At 35.8% G+C, this 26,848-nt stretch overlaps 4 protein-coding genes across 25 annotated transcripts; 2 read left to right on the top strand and 2 right to left on the bottom strand.

Moving 5' to 3' along the window:
* The first annotated feature begins 243 nt into the window (after nt 1–243).
* On the top strand, nt 244–3,944 carry LOC107267426 (CWF19-like protein 2). Of its 3 annotated transcripts, none has more exons than XM_015739142.2 (10): nt 244–773; nt 865–1,059; nt 1,144–1,554; nt 1,638–2,264; nt 2,336–2,602; nt 2,684–2,749; nt 2,813–3,118; nt 3,202–3,357; nt 3,431–3,613; nt 3,693–3,944. In XM_015739142.2, exons 1-10 carry the CDS (start codon nt 687–689, stop codon nt 3,837–3,839), a joined length of 2,445 nt encoding a protein of 814 aa, XP_015594628.1. In that variant the 5' UTR covers nt 244–686; the 3' UTR covers nt 3,840–3,944. The 3 variants fall into 3 exon arrangements, with proteins under 3 accessions (XP_015594628.1, XP_015594630.1, XP_015594629.1); XM_015739144.2 differs by having other exon boundaries at nt 847–1,059; XM_015739143.2 differs by having other exon boundaries at nt 838–1,059.
* LOC107267427 (protein arginine methyltransferase NDUFAF7 homolog, mitochondrial) lies at nt 3,903–9,695 on the bottom strand. 2 transcript variants are annotated; one of them, XM_015739145.2, is made up of 6 exons: nt 9,559–9,695; nt 5,261–5,557; nt 5,078–5,185; nt 4,707–4,988; nt 4,513–4,632; nt 3,903–4,443 (listed from the first exon to the last, which is right to left on the bottom strand). In XM_015739145.2, exons 1-6 carry the CDS (start codon nt 9,664–9,666, stop codon nt 3,934–3,936), a joined length of 1,425 nt encoding a protein of 474 aa, XP_015594631.1. In that variant the 5' UTR covers nt 9,667–9,695; the 3' UTR covers nt 3,903–3,933. The 2 variants fall into 2 exon arrangements, with proteins under 2 accessions (XP_015594631.1, XP_024940398.1); XM_025084630.1 differs by lacking the exon at nt 9,559–9,695 and adding an exon at nt 5,690–5,727.
* On the bottom strand, nt 5,942–20,009 carry LOC107267425 (mitogen-activated protein kinase kinase kinase kinase 5). 18 transcript variants are annotated; one of them, XM_025084598.1, is made up of 21 exons: nt 19,739–20,009; nt 19,608–19,665; nt 19,000–19,173; nt 18,676–18,908; nt 18,328–18,591; nt 18,003–18,198; nt 17,811–17,914; nt 17,625–17,692; nt 16,683–16,766; nt 15,564–15,602; nt 14,626–14,679; nt 13,901–13,971; nt 12,524–12,670; nt 11,865–12,040; nt 11,563–11,767; nt 11,293–11,476; nt 10,935–11,212; nt 10,760–10,843; nt 10,596–10,688; nt 10,387–10,513; nt 5,942–10,314 (listed from the first exon to the last, which is right to left on the bottom strand). In XM_025084598.1, the coding sequence occupies exons 1-21, from the start codon at nt 19,847–19,849 to the stop codon at nt 10,215–10,217; spliced, it is 2,850 nt and encodes a 949-aa protein (XP_024940366.1). In that variant the 5' UTR covers nt 19,850–20,009; the 3' UTR covers nt 5,942–10,214. The 18 variants fall into 18 exon arrangements, with proteins under 18 accessions (XP_024940366.1, XP_024940368.1, XP_024940367.1 ...); XM_025084600.1 differs by having other exon boundaries at nt 17,817–17,914; XM_025084599.1 differs by having other exon boundaries at nt 19,000–19,170.
* Nucleotides 20,010–20,877: 868 nt separating this feature from the next.
* On the top strand, nt 20,878–26,844 carry LOC107267415 (hemicentin-1). Of its 2 annotated transcripts, none has more exons than XM_015739102.2 (8): nt 20,878–21,381; nt 21,546–21,659; nt 21,752–22,364; nt 22,466–22,595; nt 24,738–24,937; nt 24,996–25,313; nt 25,400–25,894; nt 25,978–26,844. In XM_015739102.2, exons 3-8 carry the CDS (start codon nt 21,974–21,976, stop codon nt 26,523–26,525), a joined length of 2,082 nt encoding a protein of 693 aa, XP_015594588.1. In that variant the 5' UTR covers nt 20,878–21,381; nt 21,546–21,659; nt 21,752–21,973; the 3' UTR covers nt 26,526–26,844. The 2 variants fall into 2 exon arrangements, with proteins under 2 accessions (XP_015594588.1, XP_015594587.1); XM_015739101.2 differs by having other exon boundaries at nt 21,546–21,673.
* The last annotated feature ends 4 nt before the right edge of the window (nt 26,845–26,848 follow it).

The following is a 26,848-nucleotide window of genomic DNA, read 5'->3' as shown; positions in this document are numbered from 1 at the left end:
AAGCGAGGCATTGTAGGGTACAATTTTATGGTCAAAGATAACATTCCGACGTACAAGACGCACGCCTTCTGAATATCAACGATACAAATCGTGAATTTTCATGCCACGAGTGACTAAAATCGTACGCATTTTAGGCTGTACCAGGCGATACCAAAATCATGGCGCTGAATTGTAACGACGAGTCTGGAAGTAGAATTTTGCGTTTATCGCCTCCGTCGACAATGCGAATCCCGTCGTAGCCGAGCTAAACGTGAACACGAAAGTATAGCCCAGGAGGTGCTGTCGGGTCGTCAAAATCGTATTTTGTCCATCGCTGCTACGATGTAGCGCCATGATTTTGGTATCGCATAAAACCGTAGCATTGGGTATTTCCCTACTCATCTGTATCGAAGGCATTTGACTGTACATACAGTGTGTGATAGAAACAGCCTACTACACTGACCTATTTTCTCGCTATCTCTCTCTACGCGGCCTCCACTACTGCTGTATGCATTCCAGTATACTTCTAATTCACTGGGCAATCGCCATAAGTACTCGTCTCTGGATGTGTAGCATACATAAACTTAGGTTATAGAAGCACAAAAGTAAACCATGTTTACAGATACATAAAGTTAACCACACGTTGTTGAAGATATTTGCCAATTTTTATTGTCTTTTATAAATAGAGTGTTACTCAACTGCTAAAAATGTCTTACATTCAATTTGAAAGTGCCAGAATTAAAGATGCTGCAAGACAAGAATTAAAGGAGGCACGAGAAAAGTTATTGGAGAAAGTATGATTTGATTACATTGACATATAGTTGTTAATAGTCTATTGTATTTCATTAATTTTTGTAGTCTATTAAGGATTATCAATTTTATTAGGCAGAGGCAGATTATTATAAAAGGAAAGCACAAAAAGAAAGAGCAAAGAATAGGGGTGAGGATAAGTGGATGCTACCATCTTTGGATGCAAAATTGAAATTAAAGAAGTCTAAGAAGGAGAAAAAGGCAAAAACTAGGAAGGAAAAGAAGTCCAAAAAGAAAAAGAAAACTCATGACAAATCTAGCTCTGGTTCAGTAAGTCGAAAGTCTTAATAGATCTATTATTTGAGTTGGCTCCAAAACAATATTCTGTATATAAGTTTTTATTTATCAATCAAGGGCTCCACTGATGATGAAAAAGAAGAATGGGTTGAAAAAGCAGTGGAGCATTCCATAGAATCAACAACTGGAAATGTCTCTGAAACGCAAAAACCAGTTGAAAGAGATGAATGGATGAATCTTCCTGGGTTATTCCCATGCACGTCACGCAGTGAACTTAGGCAATCTAAAACTGAACTAACAGAAAATAAACAAGACAGTGCTATATTACGTCATCCAGGACAGAGCGAAAGAGAACTAAACCCATATTGGAAAGATGGAGGTACTGGTTTGCCATTGACTGAAACTGAGCATCCTAAAAGTGGTAGACTTATGGATGCTGCATGGCTAAAGAAAAGTCTTCAGAGAGCTCAGGAGCAAGCAACTGAAGAAGGAAAATCATTAGAAGAGATTGCTGCCGAAAGATGGGGTGTAAGTAGGTGAAATCAACATTTATGTAATGCATGTCAGATACTCAACTATTAATATTTATTATAACACTGTATTTTTATCAGTCCTTAGAGACAATAAAATCTATGATAGCCGATGCTGAAGCATGGTCACATAATGAGTATGGTTCAAGAAAAGATAAAAAATTTGCCACGACTAATGATGATAATTACTATAAAAAGTATGATAAAAGAAGAATTTATGGATCCAATAGCCGAGAGAGAAGGCATAGATCACGTTCAAGAAGTTCCGAGAGACAGGGTCCGTACAGAAGTCAGGATGGACATTATAAAAGTGAAGAATGCAATAATGATAGATATGAAGATAGAGAAAGAAGAAACAAATATCGTGAAAAATACGATAATGAGTATTACGAGCGGAGACAAAAGCCATCTTTCAAAAAACCTAATCAAGATGATAACACTGTAGATAGAAGCTCAGCCAGTTCACGTTCAGCAGGTACAAAGAGATGGCAAAAGCTGGAAATACAAGAAATGAATAAAAAAGAACAGTCTGAAAGGATCATCAAAGAATTAGAAAAAGAGAAACTAGAAAAAGTGGAAAGTGATTCCAATGGAGTTGATTCAGAATCAGAACAAAATTCAGAGAATGAAGAAGACAAAGTTTTAACTGAAGCAGAATTGAATCAGTTAGGGGCGAGAATAGTTAAAGCAGAAATAATGGGGGATAATGTTAGTAATTTTAAATATGCATATTTTTTCAAGTGTCATGGAATATGCACATCTAATATTGTTCTCTACAGGAACTAGCGGCAGAGTTAAAAATAAAACTAGAAAACGCTAGAGAGATTCGTAAGAATGCTCCAGTGAAACCAAGCAAAGGTGCAGAACAAGAAACTGTGATTCTCACCAGAACAGATAACAGAGGTATGAGTAGACCAGTGGAGCCTCGAAGTCAATATCAGGAGCCTGCAGGAGGACGCAGAAAGAAGAAAAGAGTTGAAACTCACACATCTGGTGAAAGAGTTCGATATTTTGCTGATGACAATAAACACAGTTTACAAGAGATGGTAATTACAAACACATACCAACAAGTTAATTATAATGTATCGATTTCCTTGCTATAAATAAAATGTTCCATTAATTTTCAGTTTCAACAAGAAAAAGGAAGATCTACTGCTGAGGATGAGGCCAGTTTTGCAAATATTGCTTCGAAGGTAACATAAATAAATCGTTATAATTACAGGTCATTGAAACTATACAAATACGTAATGTTCTAGGGTATGGACATGGATGAAATGTTTGAGCACAAGATCTCACACCAAGAATCAGATGCTAAGAAAGATGCTCGAGATCGCATGAGAGCCATTCATGAGCATAAAAAAATGGCACGAAGCCTGGATAATTGCAGATGGTGTGTCGATTCAAAGGAAATGCTTAAACACATGATTGTTGCAATGGGGACGAAGGTTTACTTGAGTCTGCCATCGCATACATCCTTGACTATTGGACATTGTATTTTATCGCCAATTCATCATGTAATTTGTCAAACCCAACTGGATGAAGATATATGGGAAGAATTACAGGTTGACACTTACAGCAGCAGTAAAATCTTATGTAAAATATTCATCAACTGTCTTAGTGTAGACTAACGTATATTATATTTTAGGCATTTAAAAAGGCATTGACTAAAATGTTCAAGGATCAGGACGAAGATCCAGTTTTCTTTGAAATATCAATGGGGCATCATAGATTTCCTCATATGCAATTAGAGTGTATTCCATTGCCTAAAGAAGTAGGAGACACAGCTCCAATTTATTTCAAAGTAAGCATATAAAATATAGTGGATGAAACTATGAGTTATGTTCTATTTTAGAGGAACATGTTTATTTTTACAGAAAGCTTTATTGGAATGTGAAATGGAATGGTCGACGAATAAAAAAGTTGTTGATCTGAGTGGTAGAGATGTAAGACGTGCAATTCCAAAGGGTTTGCCATATTTTGCAGTGGACTTTGGAATGCAAGGGGGATTTGCTCATGTAATCGAGGATGAAAGATTATTCCCAAGAAATTTTGCTCAGGTACATATTATTATTTGAAGCATACACAATAATGTCTAATGATGTACAGAAAGGAACTATAATGATAATATTCATTTAGGAAATCATTGGTGGGATGCTGGATCTAGATCATAGTCTCTGGCGAAAACCTCGTCGAGAGAATTTTGACACACAAAGGAAAAAAGTTATGGAGTTTGCAGAAATGTGGAAAAAATATGATTTTACTGCAGATAATGATTCTGACTGAAATTGTATTCTAGTGTGAGCAACTCAATATAAACAAAAAGAATGTCGCACTTATCACATGTCATAAGTCTGCTTATATAAATATATATATACAATTATTTTTTAAGACCATCTATTTTTTGAAATCCTGAAACTGGCCATTTTTCAAAATGTTTTTTCAATATTGCAGGGAACATTGAAAGCATTTTGAAACATTTTCCCATTTGATCCTCGTCCGTAATCATATGATAAGCAGATTGAATTTGATCTCTCTGATCCTCTGGGGCATTTCTCAAAAGCATTTGCAAACGTATATCAATTCCAAGTTGTTTAAGAAAGTCTCTTTGATTGATTGGACCAAAGGTTATCAATTTATTATCATTGCTTGCAATTCGCTTGAACAGCGAAAAGTCAACATCCGCAGTTAAGTCTGCAGTTCCTGGATTAATTAATGGATCGTGCAGTTGGTGTTGACGAAATGCACGAAAAGTATCTGTCTTTTCACCATCATGTCCATAGTCAGCAATCAATACAAATCCTCCATTTTCATATAAAAACGAAGACAGGTGATCAGCAATAACTATACTCTGTGGACTGACTTCTAAATGATCTCTTGGTTCATTTTCCTATAAAATGCACCTTCTAAAATTCTTATTAATTTCAAGTAATAAAAGTGAAAGTAATTTATTCCTTACAGATACATAAGCTTTTACTGAAGGTGTCGCCATCCTTGATATTACGTATCTGAACTTTTCTTGATTATTGGCTACTGGATCTATATCCACTAAAACTTCTCTCCATCCTTCACTTGTTCTCTTGTATAAAATAATATGAAATTAGTTCGAAATAAACCTTCAATTGTACAATTATCTTCAATATTAGTTATTACCTGAAATTTATGTATCGGTAATGCATCAAAGAATTCGTGTGCTAAAAAGATACTGAAATCTCTGGGTACATCAGTTATTGAATAATACCAAAAAATCTTCACTCCATCATTAGTAATGCCTTTCCTATAATGAGAAATTGAATTTTCCCCATTTTTATTTGTCAGAGGATTTACTTCCTCGGTAGATGTGCATAAATTTTTTGCTTGTATAGCTGACAATGTTGGGCTCACTTCTACTAAATGCAGTGACACTTTATCTATAATTTTAAGTTGTTTAAATACCTATAATTGGCAATTAAGATCTTGGTTCATTAAATATCAAATAGATATTGACATTTAAACTAGTATCTATTACGAAAGCTATAAATTACCCTTAAAATATCTTTTGACAAGGTTCCTCTTCCAGGTCCTAATTCGACAAGTTGAAATGGACCTCTACTAATTTTGCTCCATTCATTAATTATCCAAACTCCTAACATCTGCAAAGTATATCTGATATATTTAAAGTCAGCAATAAATAACAAATGTAGAAACTTCACAAAAATGTAACTAACTTCTCCAAAAATCTGAGTAATTTCAGGGGATGTTATAAAGTCCCCTTTTTCTCCAAAAACATCTTTATTCATATAATAGCCAGCCGTTGGATGAGTTAAAACTTCCTTCATGTAATCAGCCACTGTAATAGGGCCGCATGCCATAATTCTAGCAGATAATTGTTGAAACAAAGATGGTTGTTTGCTCCTTAATTCTGAAGTATTGTCTATTGAATAATGTCGACTTTGCATTGTTCTTAATTTTGGTGGAACATCTTCACCATAGTATTGCCGAACAAACACATCAATTGTTTTGCCCTTAATTAAACATTTTCTTAATGAACGAAACATTTTGATAACACTCATTTGATAGTTAGATCATCAAGCGACTTATTGCATAAATATTGTTGAAAAACAATTAGATTGTTTTGTAAAATACTTAATATTTACAATAAACACTCTTGTAGTAACATAACAGATTATATAGGTTAAATAGCGATACCGGGTATAAGAAAAAGAAAAACATGGTTTGCCGAATCGGAGTAGCCGGTAAGTATATACCAACGTGGTCGAACACAATTTGTTTTATCGACTTATTAAAAAAGTTTAAATTTAAAAAATTGGTAGAAGAGAATATAGAGAACAGAAATGTAATCTGCAGAGAGGTGGAGATCGACTATTGAAGATAAAATGCAGATAAAGTATTGTGGGGTAGGTTTTATTATAAGATACGTCTATTTACAGAAGTTTTGGCTAGTCATCTTTAAATAATTACGAGTAAATAAATAATACTTAATGATAATAAATTATTTTCACAATAATGTATTTATAAAAAGTTGCTAGAACAAAAATTCTGTGAACCAAAGGCTATCACTGTTATGCACATTATGTACAACTGCTTAAATTGTTTCTTCAATCATTATTCATTATTTATGTCATCTATTATTATGTTTTCTTCTCTATAACTAAGATCGTCTCACTGCTTTACTCCACGATTTGAATATGAAGAATATATTAATTTTTATTCTAATTGCAAGGAGTTTCTGTAGCTGTTGCTGTACGCAAACAAAGCCATATTGTTTCTCTTGTATGAGACGAACTTAATGAACAGTGTTAATAATTAAATGATTATAGGAATTTCATTAATACTGTTATTATAAAGTAGCAAAGGATAGAAAATCAATTCATTGAATAACAGCATCATCTCCAGAAACTTCTTGTGCCTACAGTATATTTGTTCAATAAGTTTAGAACTCCACTCGTTTGTAAGAATAATTTTATTCAGTGTTCTCTATTCGTGGCTAAAGCTTTGGTTAACAACACGCTATTGACATATTGATGGATCAATTTATAATTTCTGCTAATGTCAAGATCTAACGAAATTCAAAATCATTAATATTATTATACATTTATATATGTATTACATTCTCGTCCAATTCGTGTCTCTCTTTTGCGTCTTGAGACGTTATTAAATATAAATTCTCTTTCCATCTAATCTATGGGTTTTGCCTCATAAAATATTTTCACATTTGCCTCCCTATACTCTGGCTAATACGTGAACAAAATTGTTGCATTTGGTACTGTTTATGAGTGTAAGAGAACAAAATATAAGCTCCACAGAAAAATTTAAAGAGACACTACGAGTATTTTAAAATAGTAATCAGCACCTTCTCAATTATTAAATCAACGTGAATAATAAAAATTCTCTTGAGATACTATTAATCGGCAATATTGTAGATATGAGAATGAGTAAAGAAAGACAATAATCAACTAGTAAGAACACGCAATAGATATATTGAGGCAAAGCCACAAATCTGGTCAGTGCGGACAGGTACGTTTTATCGCTGCACTAATTTGCCTACCTATGAATGTCTCTATAAATTCTACAGAGATATATTATAAACCATACTATTTCATTGTAAGTTCAATAATACAGATGAAAATTTCGATATATAGACTGTCGTTAAACTCTGTGGTCATGAGCAAAATATGGATATGTGCGACCTGCATTAGTGGAGTATTTCCTTAAATAGCATAATTCATGTCTTACAATTGGTCGAGATAATAAAAGCCATACTTGATTGCGTATTGCGTATTACATTCGACATTCCATCAATCGCATCCATTTCCACAATATAACTTTCTTTTATACTCGTTCAGGCGAAACACTAATTTGTGACTAAAATTATTGTCTCCATAACAATGAAAGAATTCATTAACGCTTTTATAATAATATGCCGATCAACAATAGAAAAGAAGAAGACAATACCCTCGACCGGTGTAGGCATTAAACGCAACATAAATTATAAATGTGAGATTCTCCTCGTTCGTGCTTGAAAATTCATGTGCAGTTTAGTTACACGTTAATTTTATCTGTTGAGAATAACTTTTTAAAACAGCAAGACTGTATTCTGGATGAATGTTTAAGATTTTCTTATTTCGTATACCGCTACAAACGTAGTGATCAACAATGGGAATGGGAAGATAGATATTCTCAATAAACGTAGTTACATCTTTCATACTGCTCCTCTAATCCGGCTGAGAATTAGCATTGAAACGACGAGACTTTTGGGACCAACTCTCAATAATTTCACAGCCACTAAATACTTATCAGTTTTTCGTTATTCGTGAATACGATGCGTTTTAATCTCTTTTTTCTTTGTGTATTGGGATATGTATGGCCAAAAATAGTTTAACATCGATCAATTGCTATTTCAAAGTCCTACAAGGATAAATGTTCCTTGACCTAGTACTTAATTGCAGAGCTTAATTATCGCAGAAAATACAGAAGAAAGTGGTATCTATACACTCGTAATTATGGTATCGTTTAATTCAAAGAGGAGAGAGGCTTTTGAGATGCTTCAAAATGCTTAAAAATTTCATAGAGAAATATTTAGTTAGTACAGTTCTAATTATAATTTCAGAACGGGGAAGACATTGCTGTTTCTATTCTCGCGCAGAGATTATTTAAATGTTTTTACTAAATTGTAGTGCACGTTAGATTATATTAGCATGATTTGATTGATGCAACATGTTTGATTGAATGTTCAATTTGGTGTTTGCTTGTGAGGTAAAGCTAGGATACTCATTTTATATTACAAGGAGCTACGCTATCTTTTCATCGACGAAGAGATAAAATCCTACTTATACGTCACCTCAAAGTGTGGATTGTTACTTGTAATTAGCAAGTAAACTTAATTTGTTAATAAATGCAGCCTCACTATTAATTCTTAAAACATTATGTATTATACACATGCTTTCTATACTGAGGGCACAGCATACATGGTGTAAGTCTTGTAGTTTTTTAATAGCGAACCAAAACAGAATACGACATGTTTCTATTATACAAAAAATGTATCTTTGTATATCTAAATATACAAAGCCTTAAGTCTTCCGTTATTGCCTTTTATTTGTTTCACGAGCAGCAGTTGAATTTAAGTCAATCTTTAGTTTGCACAAATGTCTTGATCAATAAATAAAGTATGCGATAAAAAAATTAAATGAAAATATTATTAACTAGTCGACGTATATTCAGAGAATATAAGACGTCACTCAGGAGTTTTAAATTTTGAGTTAAATAATCTTTTGAAGTGACTTACACCATTTATGCTCCAGGCACCTTGACAGTTTAAGTTCATAAAATTTAGCACAAAACAGTAAGCAGTCAAATCTTACATTTCATTAATCGATTAAATTTTGAATAACGTAATACTTTCTTTAGCAATTTATATTCTATTTACAGAGAAAAAATTTTCATATAAAAACCCCAAATATTTAACAGCTCCACAATAATCATCTCCATCCACAAAATCGATTCCCTTCGTTAATTCCCCATAATAATCTAAAGATTTAAAAGCAGGCAGAAAAGTGCTAGATACTATATTCTTACACACTCATATCCTCAGACAATACAATATGCAATGTAACAAAAAAAAGTTAAGTCAAATATCAAAAGATAATTATTCTCTACTAGTAAATTATTCTGATTAAAATGTATCAGAGCTTGATAGCTTCCTTTGACGCGATCAAATCCGGATTTAACAAAAAAAAATCATTGACAATTATGCGTGTTCACTAAGAAGAAAAAAGACCAATATTCCTTGGCGTCCAAAACTATGTGTGGCTCAAGCGCGAATTAAAAAAGCTCGTATGAATTCGTTCATTTGGCACAAAATCAAATGTAATTATTAAATAGCGCTGGTCATAACATTAATACCTGTAAACATTGTCTTCTCAAGAGCTATATAGGAAATTCTATTTTGATCTGTTATATTGATGAAACGTCGAGTCTCAGCTAATATAATATTAGTGTAACTTACTAAGAAACTCCTTTTTTCCCCATTCCTTTCAAGTGATCCAGCACTCTTCCTTCGTACTCTAGGCTCTCCGTAACGAGAAAATCTAACACACAAAAGAGGAGATTGCATTTGTCCCAGTCTTAAAGCCGATCACATCTTTGATCTATGCGCGTTTGCAACAATACAACGATCATCCTTTTGTTATTAATATTAACTATGTTGATGACAAGATATATCCTGAAAATAAATTTAAATATATCCAGATAAATTTGGAACGATAAACGCGTCGTTCATATTATAACCGAGACAAGCTTAAATTACTTTCAGGATTGCTTGAATTAGTTAATATTTATCCTTACTATTCTAGCAATTAAATAGTCTATATCGTAGAGACTGCACAGAGATTATGTCGAATCAGTTATATAATTAGTTAGGCGTGCAAATACTGTCACATTCTCTTTACTTGAAAATCTTTCTTAAGGAAAGTCATTAATTTTCATTTGACAGAAGAAAAGAAAGAATAATAACATAACGATGTAAACACTATCTCTATTACAGTCACTATATTTTACGTGCAATCTTAGCAAATTATAATAATTTACTTGCGGCTTGAATTATCATATCAATTTTTATGCTAGAAATGTATTCTCCTCTGGCTAAGTCTTAGCTTGGATATCCTAGTAGCTGGCTTCGTGTCCTGCAAGTATGTACAAGTCTGCTCCCTCTGATTCTGTTAATGTTCCTGTATGAACCAAATGGCTCTCCAACATCACAACCCTGTCGAAGACAATAAATACGTTAGATATTGTACCATGAAATGAATCAATATATACTGAACAATTTACTTACTTATCAGAACCCAATAATCTATACGTCCTGCTTGGATCACTAATTTCTTGCGTTACTTCTCCATTTTTTAAACTTCTTCCCTGCATACCGTGCTTATGAAATGCCAATACACTGTCTGGCAAACAAACTGAAAGCAATAAATATTTCCCACTGTACTTTTGTGCATCGTTAATCAAGTAGCAAAGTGACTGTTATGGATGTCAACATACTTATCGACTCAATTTGAAAATTGAAATGTAATTCTGACATTTGCTTCTTGCTGACTCTCGGTTTTCCTTGTAACGTAACGACCTTAATGACGTCTGGAGGATCAAACGCGTATGTTATATCAAATAACAAAAAAATAACTTACAGTTTCAAGCCATATACTTACTATCGTAACACACAAGGATTGCATCTTTTTCAAGCTGAGTAACAGTTATCACTTGAAGATTTTCACGTCTTGGAATCACTGTCGCTGGAATTATGAAAGTTTGGCATGAAACCGAACATAGGTTATGAAAAATCAATGAAACGTTAATTAGCTATTTGTAATTTCCAAAAAATACCTGAACCATCCATGACTTCCAGTTCATCGCTATGAAACCAGCTGGCCCCGGAATTCATATTAATGAGATCCAATTTAAGTTCATTTTGTTGGTATGCCTGTTTTACGGACACACACACCATGGGATATTCCATCTCTGGTGTAATTACCATTTCGAAGACATTGAGCGGACATGGTAATATACAGTCATAATGTTTCAAAAGCATAAATTTATTCAGGGGGTCATACCATTGCATTAGAAATATACCAGCTGGCATGGCGCCACATAGATATTTGTACCTATTTAAAAAAAAAAGAACATATTAGCTTTCATTCTTAATAACTCATGTATTTTTCTTTTTTTCACTGTTAAATCTTACCCATTGTAGGGATTTCTTCCCACGCAACATTTCGTGCATCCCTTCGTGTCCGGCACTTTAGTCGTAAGGGCAAACTTCCTAGGCACTAACTTTTCTGGAATTTTATTCATGTGTAACGAAAACCTATGTGTTTGCTTGCTTTGCATTGCTAAAAGATCGTGCCTATATAACTGTGGCGTTTTCCCTAGAAATTGAATCAACACAAAAAAAAATAATAAACGATTTAAACAGACTGCATACATTTTTTAAAAAGGAATCGTAATATCCTACCAGACAGGGACATTAGAACGTCCTTAATAACATACATCCATATTGTACGCCTTGGGTACAATTGATCAATAGCAGTCTCGTGAAGTTCATTAAGATTTAAATTATAAATTCCTTCTTCGGCGGCAATGAGTAGGTGCTGATCCCTTGTATCAGGATGAATCCAGCTTGCAGTGCAATGTATCCTCAACGGACAGCCGTTGAATACCTTTCACGAATAATATGACAGTAAACACTATGCAATCCAATGGGGTCTATGATGAATTGCCGTTATCCATTTTGAGAAAAACAAAAATGACTTAGACCTTTGAAAAACATGCTCCCATATGGACCTTTGGCGTTGGCGGTAATCCATTACTAATAGGCCTCGGAGGTGTATGCCTCTTCCTGTCCCTTCTTCTTGGAGGTACAGGAGGTGTGTCTGATAACAGATCCGGACCAATGCTCTCCCTATCTCCATGAACGGGTACCTCGTTATCACCTAAAAATTTCAAAATCTCTTTATAGAACACAGCAGCACATCCGCAATCTGAGATAATGAATGCCGTCGCCTTACACAGCAAGCCATGAATTAGGCAAGAAGCAAGATTAAAATGTCAAGAGTGCTGATGCACAGAAAAATTCAGAGTAACCTAAGAAAAAATGTGAAGCAAAAAAAATTAAATAATGAAACTTCATGTATATCAGTAACGCGAACAACCAAATACAATTGATCTCTGCCAAAGCACAAAAGACTCGACAATGAAACTTAAATCTGCGAAATGAGACAGTGAACGCTCGATATTTTTTTTCATTTGCAAATAAATGCAAAAATACGTGTTATGCCTAATGCTTCGATACATGCTCTCAAGTTTTTCCGTGCAAGCTCATTAAAATGATTCTCTAAAAGTTATTGCGACTAAGGATGCCTGTGTTCGGTGACAGAGCTCGATTCATGCTCTAAATTCAAGATGCGTGCTCCTACCATTAGAGCGTGGGGACTCGTCCCTCGGGCCACTGTCCGAGAGCGATCGTTGACGTTGCCCATTGACGGCTGCTAAGGACAGGGAACCACTCACCAGGCCATACAACTCGTCCACAGAGCTGTGACGCCTGGGACTCGCTTGTGACCCTATACACCCAATCTACTTTGTACACTACTGGCTAGTTTTATGATGCAGAGAAGAGAGCCCAATTCTTTAAAAAGTATAACAGTAAGTCTTTACAATAAATTCAGCTTGGGCAATCAGCATTAATAATTATCTCTTAGATACAACGAATAACCAATATCAACGATTCAGCTCTCTTCATCGTGACTACAGAATCCCTCTGCCACCTCATGTTACTTTTTGATAATTATTCAATATAATTCATTAAAATCATATATATTTTGTATACTTTTACGTGGCATAGGTACTTTGCTTCTCTTTGGACTGCTGTGACATTATAATTCATCTGAATGAAAAATCTAACAATGACTTTGTCAAGTTTCAGAGGAAACTAAGAAAAAAAAAAGGGAATACAGTTTTCTATCATTTACCACAATACCTATTGATTTGTAGACGAACTTGTATTGCAATTAGAAAGACTATTAAGGACATGGAGATGAAACATGCGCCAATTATTTCTTCGTGCATATTTATATAACTGGAGATCACAAAAATAAAAATTATCAAATATATTTTGTCCTGGTTCATATACTAAATTCTAGTTTGCGAGTCATGCTGTTGACTTGTTTCTCAAAGCCTTTAAGTATCCGAGTTTACGTATAACCAATGATTATATCTCTTATGGCCATCAAGTACCGAATCATACGTAAACAATTGAAGTAGTCATTGTTACAAAACCAGATGAACTTCAATATATCAGCATACTTTCTTAATCAATTATTTTCTCAGTCTGTCGTACCCTTACAGCACGTGTATTAAGCCATCAAATTGCATTGATCTCTGCACAGTTCCACAATCGTTCAATTGACAACACATCAAAAACCACACATGAAAACCGTGTATATACACATTCATCGATACCTTATACAATGTTTAGTATCTGAGCACGTGTAATATTAAGCACAAGAACCCACTGGTATTATTTATTCTCAAGTACGTTACGGTTGCATAATCATAATCAAATTACAGCGGTACATCACAAAGTGTAAGTACTCCAATTTTTTCTTGAAGGTGTACAAACACTTTAGAGCGAAGCCAGTGAAATCAATGATATACGAATTAAATATCTTTTGCACGTGAACAACGTGTTTCTGTGTTTCTGACGAATGATGTGTTTTAAGAAATTAAAAAATTCAATTTCGTAAGGTCTCGATATCCTTTATCGTAAATTATTAAGTCGTCTCCATGCTTACCGGATAAGCTCGTATAATAACCCCGATGAATCTCACAGTCATTCGATGACTCCCCGAGTGGAAGTGTGGCTCTGAAAAGAAACAAAATTATTATTAAATCTTCCAAGATACACATATAAGAAACTCAACGTACAAATCCATAGACCCGCGTGTAATTCGACAATTGTTAATTACAGTTAATTCGTAGCTCGTATCTTTGTGATATTTAATAAGTAAATGAGTCGTGCTATGCAATTTCGAATACCCTTGATGATTATATTTAATAGAACAGCAACAGTAGTTTTACAAAATGTGATGGGATTTGGTTATTCTGTAAAGTGAGGTGAGACAAGCGTGTGAAATAAAATGTTATTTAGGCAAAGAAGACATGAGATAATAAAATATAAATAAATAACGTCGTAATTCTCAGTGACGAATTTCTCTCTGTCAATGATGTGGTCTATGGGTAATTAAAAAATTGCTATGCTCATTATGGGATATTATTGTCAACATGAGTTTTATATGTTTTGTATGAATGTAATAAAAAAAGAAATCTTTGTGGATTTCTACTGTAAACAAAAATTATATAATAATGATATATGGTACGTCTGATATAAAGTAAATACTACTGGCTTGAACGTAACGTGACAATAAGTAATATATATTAGGGAGAGAACAAAAATATTATCTTGGTGTAACGTATTCGCATGGAAGAAGTAAACTTTGAGTATTTTTCGTTTACTTACTGCAGGGAGTACAGCTGATCGCAATGCCCACCAACCATCGACATTGCGTTTCCCCTGCACACATGAAACTGGGGTCATACACACTACAGACAATTATCTACATATTTTTGTAATAAGCATTTCGCGTTACTCTCATTTTAAGGAGATCTTAATTATTGGCAGTACCCCATTGGATTTTTTTTCACAAAGAACGATTTATTCAAAGGTAAGAGGTATCTCTATTCACAGGTAGGTTTTGGAAGGAATCGCAAGAGTCATTGTTGGTCCTTGGTGCGAACATAAGTTGTAAAAATTTAAAAAAGAAAGGTTTGTAAATGATTTGAAAGAATTCGTAGCCCCAGGCTGTGGAATAGTCAGGTTACGTTATTTTACAACTTCGCAATACCGTCTGTCTTGCTTTTTTTTTTTTAATGTATACATTGATTTCCACTACTAATGTAATTATTAGCACAAGGGTTCAAGTTTACGACTTTATATTGACATGCAACATAGTAGCGAGACATAAAGATCTAAGAACAATTATACAATAGACATTAAGATATTATGTGACAATGACAACAACTTTTGTAATTTCAGCAATACCAATAATGCTGAAAGCTCATCTTCTTCTATAGTATATGTATTCTTACTATTACTCTCTGTGTAGAGTTCCATAACTATTTAAAAAATGCAACCTGATTTTTAACTATATATACATTTAAAAAAGCTGTATAAAAATTGTATATTAAGCATGCCGATTGTTGAGTTCTGCAATAAAAAAAGATAGATATGCAGTGATTATTGAAAATTATTCCACCTAGTATATGCAAGTAGGCCAGCTGAGATGCAAGTACATTGATCGCAGGTGTTAAATACATTATGGGATATATGAATAGTTTAATGCGCAGTATTAGGAAGCATAAGTGCAAGGTGCAAGGGAAAAGGTTACCTGCCAATACCTTAGCAACAACTCCTCATCAATGTACTGCAATAGACTCCTGTTGGGAGAAATTATTAAAATTACAAAACTGATCAGAAAAATTAAGGCTACTCAGGACAAATAAGAAAAATTAATAGAAGAAAAATAGGTGGGTGGAAGATTGATTAGAAGTACTAATTAAAGATTGGCCGGTTACAAGAATCTATTTGTTGGGAAACAATTTATCGCCAACATATTTTCCATTGTCACATCACTGTGTAACTATGAATTTATCATTTGAATAATGTTATCAGTCATTCGCATCAATTAAAGCATTTAAGATTCTATCAAGTAATTGTTTTATATCAGAAGATATAGTCGGGTCGTGACATCAGTTCCATTTTGAGGGGACTTATTTACGGTTCAATTCTTAAGGAGATGGCCTCTCAAAGTCAAACTGATGTTGCGGTCCGACTATACTTATAATCGCCATTATTCACCATAGATAAATGATTGTTTATATAATAATTGTATATTTGTATGGTGTTTATGGAGTACCAGAAAAATATAACGATTTCATATTACACACGTGGCGACGAAAACGATAATTATTAATAAATAAAGAATAAAGTAAATTATTATACTTACTGACACTAGTACAAATACACATTTACACTAACTTTTTCTTTAATCTATAACATGCAATACCGTGCGACTAAGATTTATTATTCAATTTTTTTTATTTATTATTAGTTTTACTAAAATTATTAGTCAAAATTAGTGGTACGACTATTATATGTAAATTTAGCAAGAAGCTATATCATTTTAAAGGCACTCTTCCTAATCAATTTCTTCAACCCATGTATTGTATTAATATAGTTCATTAAGGTTTAGTAAAAAGATTGACAAATATAATCAATAAAAATCTCATGCGTATACACGTGCAATTTTCAACTTATTTGCACAGTATATGAATGAAATAGTAAAATTAACGAGTTGTTTCCGTTGGTTCTGTTATAAAACCATACCGTAACTTTTAAAGCTTCCTTCATTTTTATAAAAATATTTTGTTATTGCACTCGGCGTTTTTTTTATGTTTGTATAAGTGATCACGTGTAAAGGCACCTCCACACCAAGCAAATTCTGATTTGCAAATTACCTGAGGCTCATATGAAATATCTCGGTGCCAGTTTTGCTTCGACGCGACAGTCTACTATCTGTGGTAGCACTAGCGCCATGTGTACTGATACAAAAATAAAACATTAAATTTCTATACATTTTTGAAAATACACCCATCAAACATCTATATGGTTCTCGGTCTTCTTGTTTCCTTCACTGATTTTTCGCTATAAATCGCATTTGGTGTTTCATACATATTGTCGTAGCATTGAGAAAAACTCAGATTAACTCTTCTTAAAGTCAGTACTCAATTTTGCATCCCCTATAGTGCAGTATATGTGAAAATCAATAATTCTAGTTTTGATGTCTAGTGAATTGAAGAGCTATAAATGTCTAACTTATCAAAATAAATAATGCTTCGATTAATCATTCTTAATTGTAATTATCCATCCACAATAAGATAAGCGTAAGCAAACGTGCTTTGTGCAATCTTAGTAGCACGTGCCAGACAGCAACGTAACAGACTTGAACAGCATTTGTACTATAACTGCATGAAATTGCTGCATTGCTCAAAATTCATTACAAATTGTACGGTATTAGAAGCTTATTATTATCAGAACTTGCTATCCTCTGTGATAGTTTGAAGTAATTTTATCTCATTGAATCGTTATCAAGAGATTGTTGTTTCTAATGCGATAAAAAAATAAATAAAAAGAATTACAATGCTATCGCCTGATAAAGAAACCATCTGCGTAAATACGTAAAATGCTAATAGTTATGCAATACTGGTAAGTGTTTCACGAACCATAATCACCACATCATACGGAAAGTATAAAAGAAGGACAAGAAATCCTTATACTGGAAGCAAGGCAGCAATCACCATATTAGTGGAAATGAATGAGATGCTTAAGCCCTCCCCGCGATTTTCAACATACCTGACTACTTCTATATAATACTTTATTTAATGAATTAGATCACTCACTTTTCTTGCACGTCCTCGAACGCAGTACCAATTCCACAGTCTGGATGTACATCACAGTTATGGACAGTCTAGAAAGAGATTTAAAAATCTCATTAAAATATTCATTATTTCCCTCCTTTCATATAATTGCGTAATACTCAGGAAATGGTATTTGAAATTGATTTTATTGATTGAAAAAAAATTTACCTTTACATTATTCATTATATCCATGATATCCCATGCTGGACTGCTGTCGACCATGGGTGATATTGAATCCCTTTGTAAGGTTCCACCATCAAGATTAATTTGATCTGTGATTGATATTCATTTTGTTCACAGTTAGGAAGTAAAATGATACTAATTTTTTACAATTGTTGAAAATATAGATTTTTAAATTACCATCGCTATCAAGTTGAGGAATGGGACTTTTTGGCCTGGGCCTTGCTGTGTGTCTTGATGCGATTCTTTGTGGAACGTTTGGTACTGCCCCATCCTCGTCTGCTTCAAGTTCGGCAAACATATGACTAGGGTTGGATACTTTCTGCAGTAATTCCAACGCTAATCTTTTGTTCATATCGCCTTGGAAAAATGCGTGCTAAAAGCATCAAAGTTATGTTATGTCTTAGCCAATTACTATAAGATACTTAAAAGAAAAACTGTTGGATTCGTTTTTATGCTTAAGCAAAACATAATTTTTACATGTGAAATTTTAATTTAGAGAAACCTGTAATAGTTTTTCAGCTGTTGGCCTTTTCTTCGGATTTTTGGTAAGCGCAACCTTGACGAAATTGTGAAAGGTGGGACTCCATTTATCACGGTCCTTTAATGTTGGCGGTTTAAAGCCAGATTTGGACATGAGAAAAAGGGCTCGCATTGGATGTAGGTCGAACATCGGTGGCTGTAATTCAGCCAATTCGATTGCTGTTATCCCACAAGCCCAAATATCACACAATTGATTGTAACCACCCTTTCTCTCTACGGCTGCAACCTATGAAGTAATATTATTTTGATATGCAGTCACATTAAAACAAAAAGTGTAGTTATTTTTTATTTTCATTGAACCTGATAATACCTCAGGGGCCATCCAATATGGGGTACCGATAAAGCTCTTTCTTTTATTAATGGTTGCTGTAATTTGTGCTGACACACCAAAATCTGCTAATTTAACATCCCCAGATTCTGTTAATAAAATGTTTGCGCCCTTAATGTCACGATGCATTTTTCCCATACTGTGCAAATATGCCAGACCAAGGAGAGTCTCGCGACACATGTACGCTATTTGTATTTCAGTCAATGGACCAGTTACTGAAAATAAAGTTAACGTATGAAGTATGACCATGTCCATTTCATCATTTCTCTGATATATTTCTTTGAACACGTGACACTCTCCACTTACTATGATATATATCTTGTAGTGAACCACCCCCACAATATTCCATACATATCCAAAGCTTATCTCTTCGGAGGTAGCTTCCGTAGTATGCAATAATATTAGAATGTCTACAATCTTTCATCATTAAGATCTCTTGTTGAATAATAGCAAAATCATCACCTAAAACACGTATGCCTGCTATCAAATAGAAAAGAAATAATTCTTCAAACCTGATTCCTTATTTTATATCCTTAATTGGAGTGTGATAGAACTGTATTGCCACTATTCAAATCTATTTGCAATCAATATGGATTGTGATACAAATATTGTACAGATAAATATTTAATAATACTATTTTTTCATTGATATTGACACACCTGTCAATAATATAATTGAAATGGACTGTTTAATCATGACTATAAACAGCATCTTTTCAAGTATAACACACAAAACAAACAGAATATTTAAATACTGAAACTTTCATAGATCGCATGTGAGATCCTCATAATTAATTTGTCGTCTTGATACAAAAGAGTTCGTGGGAGCATATAAGGAAGCAATTAGAAGTATTAAATCCATGAATTTCTGAGAAAGCAGAGGGCAACATTCTAAATGACAGCAGATTGACTCACCTGGCTCCAATTTAATAACTTTGATGGCAGCGAGGTCGTTCATGGAGAGTCTTTTCGCCTGTAAAAATAGTAGATATTACACATGAGATACACGAAAAGCCACGCATCCAAACCACAAATAAGATAAAAACCTTATAAACATCTCCGTAAGTCCCACTGCCTATCCTCTGGATGAGCTCGTACTCATCTTGCGGATTTCGTCGACTTATGTCATTGGACAGCGCGTTCGCGTTCATCGCCATCGTATACAGCAAATTCGTTAAGACTAATGCCTAAGGGCGGTAAATAATATCTACAGAGAACGCTAAAGTTACAAAGTAAAAACACATTTGATCGAAAGGATGTCACTTCCGACGAAACGTCGCCATTGTTCACAATAGCTCTGAGCTTAGCAACGAGCCGAAAGAAGTTCAATTTCTGCGATTAGTCGATTCCCCACCAGATCGACTTTCCGTGAGACAAAACGAAGCTTCGTACTTTCTCACCATACCCGCCAGAGCGTTCAAAGAAACCACTTGGAATAATGTACTCCTGGTGCTCGAAACAATATTAACGACTTATAGAACCAGAATCAACCGCATTTAGAACTCATAAAAATTAATGACATATTTCAAGTACTCTCCGAAACGTAAATACTGATTTTCAATATAGAAAAAGCATCTCTTTCGTAACAATAATATACCGGCTTTAAAGACAAACTGTATTCTTCATACGGTGCACCAAGTGATTCTGCTTTTTAATGAATATCATGTGAAATTCCTACAATCGTCTATCCCCGGCAGAAAACAGCAGCGTAGAAAGTCAAGACAGTCTTCGCATACTTGGACCGCACGAGGTTCCAGAGGAAGACTAACTTTTACCTCCAGTGGAACAATTACACAGAGTAATATAACGATAGCTATCAGTCTTCAATATTTACTCCATTATTCTAACGTACATTCAATTCATAACGTATACAAGTTTGAGAACATATGTAAAACGGAGCCACGTCATTTGCACTTAACAATAATGAGGTTTATAATTGGAACTTTTATCATGCTAAGGAGTAACTTTCCAACAGTTAAAATACTTGATACTTCTATTCCTCCCACAGTTATAGAATTCATCGAGACCCAGGAACTTAGCAAAGTATAAACGATGACTCCCATCCAGGAAATCACATACGATACACCACCATTCCCGTCGCCTTATCCGAATAAATCCTATCAGCCATGAAGAAGGTCTTTCAAAGGCATTCAAAACGGACACTATGGAATTTGACCCACAGTCGGAACTCTTTGACTACAGGAACCGACAGAAGTATTACCGTACTTCTTTAGTAATAAATACAATTTTGTAGGTGGAAAAGATCCAGGTCGCGTTCAACGGGTCTGACCAGTAAAACATGTCCTGGGTTTGATTCGACAGTTGCAGGGTGTTCGCTATTCTGCATATGAAAAACACTGGACAGATATCTAGCAAAACTTAGCGTAGCATGGCGTAATGATAACACGGTCGAATAATAAGGATAGCAGCAGAGGAGACAGGGTTGGATACGCACGCATGGGTACGTGTTTGGGGTCCGCGTCTTCCGCTTCCAGCAGAGCCTCGCCGGGAGGCTTTGGCTTTAACTCCAGTTCAGTTCCACTGCGTGCTCCTAGCATTGTGTTTGTCCCAGATCTTTCTTCGTTCTTGGTCAGTTCTTCTTTGCGGTGCTTTTGTTACTTAAATACAGATACCGTTTTTGTGCAAATCTTATGGGAGCTACTGGTGTAGAGTAACGTGAGGATTGAGAGTAAGTTTTTGAGTAATCAATTAATATAATTAATACGAATTATTAATAAAGAGACTATACTGTCGCAATGTCATTCTTCGTGCTAACAAAGATCATATCGGGTATTTATCAGTGATGTATTAAGATTAATATAATTTGTAATATATTTCTATTTTATATTAAAGGTACCTAACTGGAATATAATCTTACTGAGAGCATTTGGATTCTATAAAAGAAAATGCTTATCGCAGCACGTTAAAGCTGGTCCTTAAACCCATGCAAGGAGGGAATGACGAGTGGTTAGGAATTTTAAGTATGAAATAAACAAGAGCATATGGTTGCACTAGAGTTTCGATATAGTTACAATTATTCTTTGTATTATACATTGCAGGTCGGAGAACAGTACCGGTTGGTTCGAGTCGTTGGGCTGATTGTGATAATACGTCGTGTAATATTATATGGTGGACTAAAACATAGTAATTTAGCAATGGGAGAGGATCTATAATTTTCGAGATGTGCTTTCGCAAAATAAGTCAACCGTTGAACGTTTCACTGTTACCATTAGATACGGTTTAATGGGTCGTTTTCAAAAAAAACGAAGAAGATAAGTTTGATGGGAAAAGTATTCCTTGCTGTGAGAATGATGAAGAACTGTATTGGGATTGTGATTTTGATTTTACTGACGAGTCAAGTGTGCTATGGCGAGCAGAGATTTTCGGAGACGCCCTCGACATACCAGGAGGTCTCGTCTGGAGACGATGTCCAGTTGCGCTGTAGAGTCCAGGATAAGAGGGGACATTGCATCTGGCAAAAGGATCGTAAACCTGTTGGAATGCATCCGGATAAGTATGAGTGGGCAGGAGGACGAGAGAGCGATTGCACTCTTCTTATCAGAAGAGCATCTCTTGACTTTGACGATGGTCTCTGGGAATGTCAGGTTACACCTGGTGATTTTACACAGCAGGATGCATTAACTTCGTTGCCCGCTCGTTTACTTGTTAGAGGTAAGAAATATTTAAGATATGAAAGAGCCGTTTGTCATTCTTTCGATATTTTAGGAATCTTTGGAATTTACAGTTTTTATCAATCTCAACGTTTCTTACAGTAAAACCCAGGCAACCACGTATTGAGTACGGTGGTGTTGTATTGACTAATTCCTTGACACTGAGGGAGGGTCAGGAAGCTGTTTTATCATGCGTTTCAAGATACGGGAATCCGCCGGCTCTTATAAAGTGGTAAATAATTATACAAATTTTAGAATCTCTTGCAGTTATATACATTTTTTCAATGGGATAATGCCATTTTCCTTTTAGAAATCAGAAGAGCATTTAATTTTGAGTCTAAAAGTACAAGTACGCTAATGAGTCATATACCATAAGACAAGCATCTTTAACGTCCCTAGTCAAATTATGCTTTAAGCCGCGTGTACAATGTGCCCCAGGTAAGCACGTAGGCTACCTGGAACGGATATTTTTTTTTTATTTTTAAAATATCTCATAAACTGCCAATTTTGGATAATCGCGAAATGAAATACTTTGTTCTCAACTATTACAAATCGTCTGTGTTAAAATGCCAGGAGAAATATTTTCACAAAAGAAAAGTTAATAAAACCTATAGGAATAAAGAATTTTATTGCACTGGCAATCTGCAAGTTTATATTCGAGCAGCGCCGCGAGAACCAAGAATCCGTAACGCAGTCTTTATGCAGCCACAAGGGCTCTCCAAGAATTCTCTTTTTTTTATTTCACGCTCTGACGGCCGTTGCCACTCCTTATCTAAATTTACCTAATATGAACTCGGGCGAGCACAGAGTCCACGCACCTTTCTTTAACATAATATACTCGTCTTGCCGGATTGTATTTAAATTATGTCATTTACTCTTTCGACTGACAATCTATGGAGCGTAATTCCTAATCGGTTCCAGTCTTGAGCCGAGCCCATTACCTGCAAGCTTATATGTTGTAACGTATCTTTTGTTAGCTCGACACCGATAGCGAAAAAATCCGAGAACGAACTATTTTCGAGAACCAACCTACGTTACCTTCGGCCGTCCACCCTTCGCTCGTGCATCCGAAAGTCAGGCGGGCGCCAGCCTATTCTTTTTTCACCGGGAACTGACGAGCCGGTATGACCTGCAAGTTGGGATGGAACAGGTCCAACTCCGCTAAAACGAGAGTCTGACGGAGTATATCAGAAGAGACGATAACTTAACGGACCCTGTAGATTTTTGGGGACGCGTAAAATCAGCAAACGCAACTGGAAGCACGAACGGGAGCGGACGGTTACGGAAACGCACGACCGCTCAGGTTGTTAGGTTGAGCTAGAGAGGGTCGAAGTAAGAATCAAGCAAATAGTGCGCGAGCAACGAATCGAGAACGTAACAGAACGAATCTGAACTATCAAATCGAAATCCTTTCACCAATTAATAAATTGGGAGACTCACCGGAGCTGGTGCAGCTAATCCGTGAAGGCCGAGAACGGTATCCAGAGGACACTCGGGTGGGCACTGCACTAGGGCACAGCATTACACCTCCGGAATATTCACAGAAAATCCATAGAATTTTCTGGATATCGCGAGAACTACACAAGCGAGAACTTGCTACAATGTATCGAAATATAGCTAGAAAAACTATCAACAGATAGCACGGGAGCGCGATGCAACTCGTGACACCTCGGTCAGTGTCCCGAGACAGACTGCTTTGACAAAATAGCCAAATTCGAGAACTAATCATTCTGATCATCTGATTGGTCGAGATCCTTACAGCCGATAACTCTTCCATCTCCCTCGAGTCGTCCCTTTAAACCAAATCGGGAGCGTTCCTTAGCGAATCGGTACGTAACACCTGTGGAGATCCTCCACGGCCGCTTCCCCAGGGCATCGGGCGACAGCTGGGCACCACATCCTTAACTCGGGCCAGGGGGTTCCTCCTCTGCCCTTAACCGTATCAAAACCTTCGAAGCTGGAGACCAGCGGGGCGCCGGTATCTCACCCGGGCTTCTGCCGATCCGTGGAGACGTCTCCGTCGGGTACTCTCCTCTGCCGGGCAACTGGATACGTCGAGACTATCTCCCCACGGCAGATTCGAGCACCTCGACTTCAACTACACAATACGAAATCATACGAGAGCAATGACTTAACTATACGAATCAACCCGAAAGCGTAGCTTCTGAGCAGGGTGGTGATCCGAAGGGGACCAGAAATCGAGAACGTTATCTGTATCGGTAGCCGGAGTAGCCTTGACCGTGAATCGAAAAAATCACGTCAGAATGTATACTGTAATATATTTTTCTAACTCGACACCGATAATGAAAAACGTTGGTATAAGCTTTGCAACTCTTTCTTCAAACCATGCAAATTCATGTTCGAATATACTTAGGTTTATAGGTGGTGAGGAAGTGGAGCCTTTGAGAGATCAAACAAATGCTACAGAGGTAGACAGTCCTAAGACCTGGGCAGCTCATAGTCTTCTGCGTGTCCACGGACAGAGGGAAAATCATGGTCTACCTATAAGATGTCTGACTTTGCATCCGTCAAGTTCGCTGCCATCAAGTGCAGAATCCAGGCTGGATATTCATTGTAAGATAAAATAAAGAGTGATCATTATTAGTGAAACTCATGGGATAATAATTTACAGACTCACCGGAGGTCAAGCTGGAAACCAGTCCCAGAGTTCTTACTGCAGCTCTGGTAGACTCGGCTAGTTTTATGAGCCTAAAGTGTACCGCTGATGCAAACCCTCCAGCTACAATCAAGTGGTTCAAGGACTCTGTTTCTTTAACCTCAAATAATATTGTACTGTTAGCGCAAGATCATTCTGAATCAAATAAAACTGTGTCAGGATCCGAATTAAGATTCGAGCCTATTAAGAAAGAGGATGCTGGATTATATTCGTGTAAAGCTTTAAATGCTATTGGTGAGAGTCCACCCGCTAATTATAGACTGGATGTTCAATGTGAGTAGATATTTTCATAGAGAATACGGTTTTTCAATTTTCATACGGTCCATAATGGCTAATATTATTGATTATTGTCTCTGCAGTTGCGCCGATATTAAAAGTAAAAGATCAGGATCAACTTAGAAACGTTACTGGTGAGACTGAAGAAGCTGCTTTACTAGGATCAAATTTGGAGCCGTTTGAATGTCCAGAATACGAAGCAAATCCTCCTGCACAGTACAGATGGGTCCACTTGAGAGGTGGGACTACGGAAATGATTCAAAATTTGGCGCACAATAAGGATGCTGGGAGACGTTTAAGATTAGAGAACGTGATGTGGTCTGATGAAGGAGAATATCGTTGTGTGGCTTTTAATATTATCAATGGAGTGCGCCAAGAGATGTCAAACGAAGCACGTTTCGTATTACACGTCACTGGGCCACCGGAAATACAAACAAGACCTTCTTCCGGTGAAAAGGGTCTGTTCGAATCTGTCGGTTGGGCCGGTGAAGCTGTTCATAGATTAAAATCAAGATTCTGTTCACGACCGCCACCAAGACTTGTTGCATGGCAATGGGGTAGTTCTCACATTAGAGCAGGTAACGAAGGATTTTTATAGAAAGAAACAATAGTTTCTGTTCCTCAACATACCTATACATATAATAAATGTTGTACATCACAGGTGAGAGTATCAATCCAAAGTATGAAGCACTGCCATTGGAGCCAATAATAGAGAACAAAATGGTGACTAATTGTTACTGGGCAAAGCTTGAGATAAAGGATCTGCAAAAGGAGGATGCAAGGATTTACACTTTAATAGTAGAGAGTGAGAAAGGAAGAGATTCTACAAATCTAAAACTAATAGTTCGTGACCCAACGGAAATGCGAGTGATAGCTGCAGCAACTGCAGTCGGATTACTTTTCCTCCTTTTACTTATTTCAGTAGGGGTTTATTCCGCCCTGAAAGCTAAGCATCGTCAATATCGTCAGGAAGTCGAAGAAGGTAGTATCGCTGCCGATGCCTTTTACAATAGTGCTAGCACCATGGATCGTGAAAGACCTATTAATTCATCTCAGAGTAAAACATTCGCGCGTAAAGTGAGTCAAGATGGGGGTCTGGCAGTTATGTATGACTATGATCAAATTGCAAAACAAAGACGCGCCATGAGCCCTGAAGCACTGAAGGTACGAAGAGCTCCAGCGATATTGCAAGCACCCACCATAGTGTAAAATAATTTGTTAAGTCGTTAAACGTAATATTAACTTTTTTATCTCATTTGTTAAAACAAAGTGGACAACGAACAGTAGTTAATGTGTCGTTACACCGTTGTTCGAATTGATATTTTTTGAGAAACATTGTGCGATTTGAAAAAGTCAAAGAGCGCGAAAGATGTTTGTGTACTGCCGACTTATTTATTGTTTTCATTGTTGTATCTTATACGTATGTAAACCGAATAAGGATTGAATAATACATTTATATTAATTTATAGTACAGATGGCGTACTGTTCATATTTCCCTTGAATATCCTGCATAGTTTTTCTTTGTGTCTCTT

This window comes from Cephus cinctus, unplaced genomic scaffold (assembly GCF_000341935.2).
Source record: "Cephus cinctus unplaced genomic scaffold, Ccin1 Ccin1_scaffold0401, whole genome shotgun sequence".
NCBI lineage: Eukaryota > Metazoa > Arthropoda > Insecta > Hymenoptera > Cephidae > Cephus > Cephus cinctus.
Note: the sequence above shows the minus strand (reverse complement) of the source record. Positions and strands in the feature narration are given on the sequence as shown.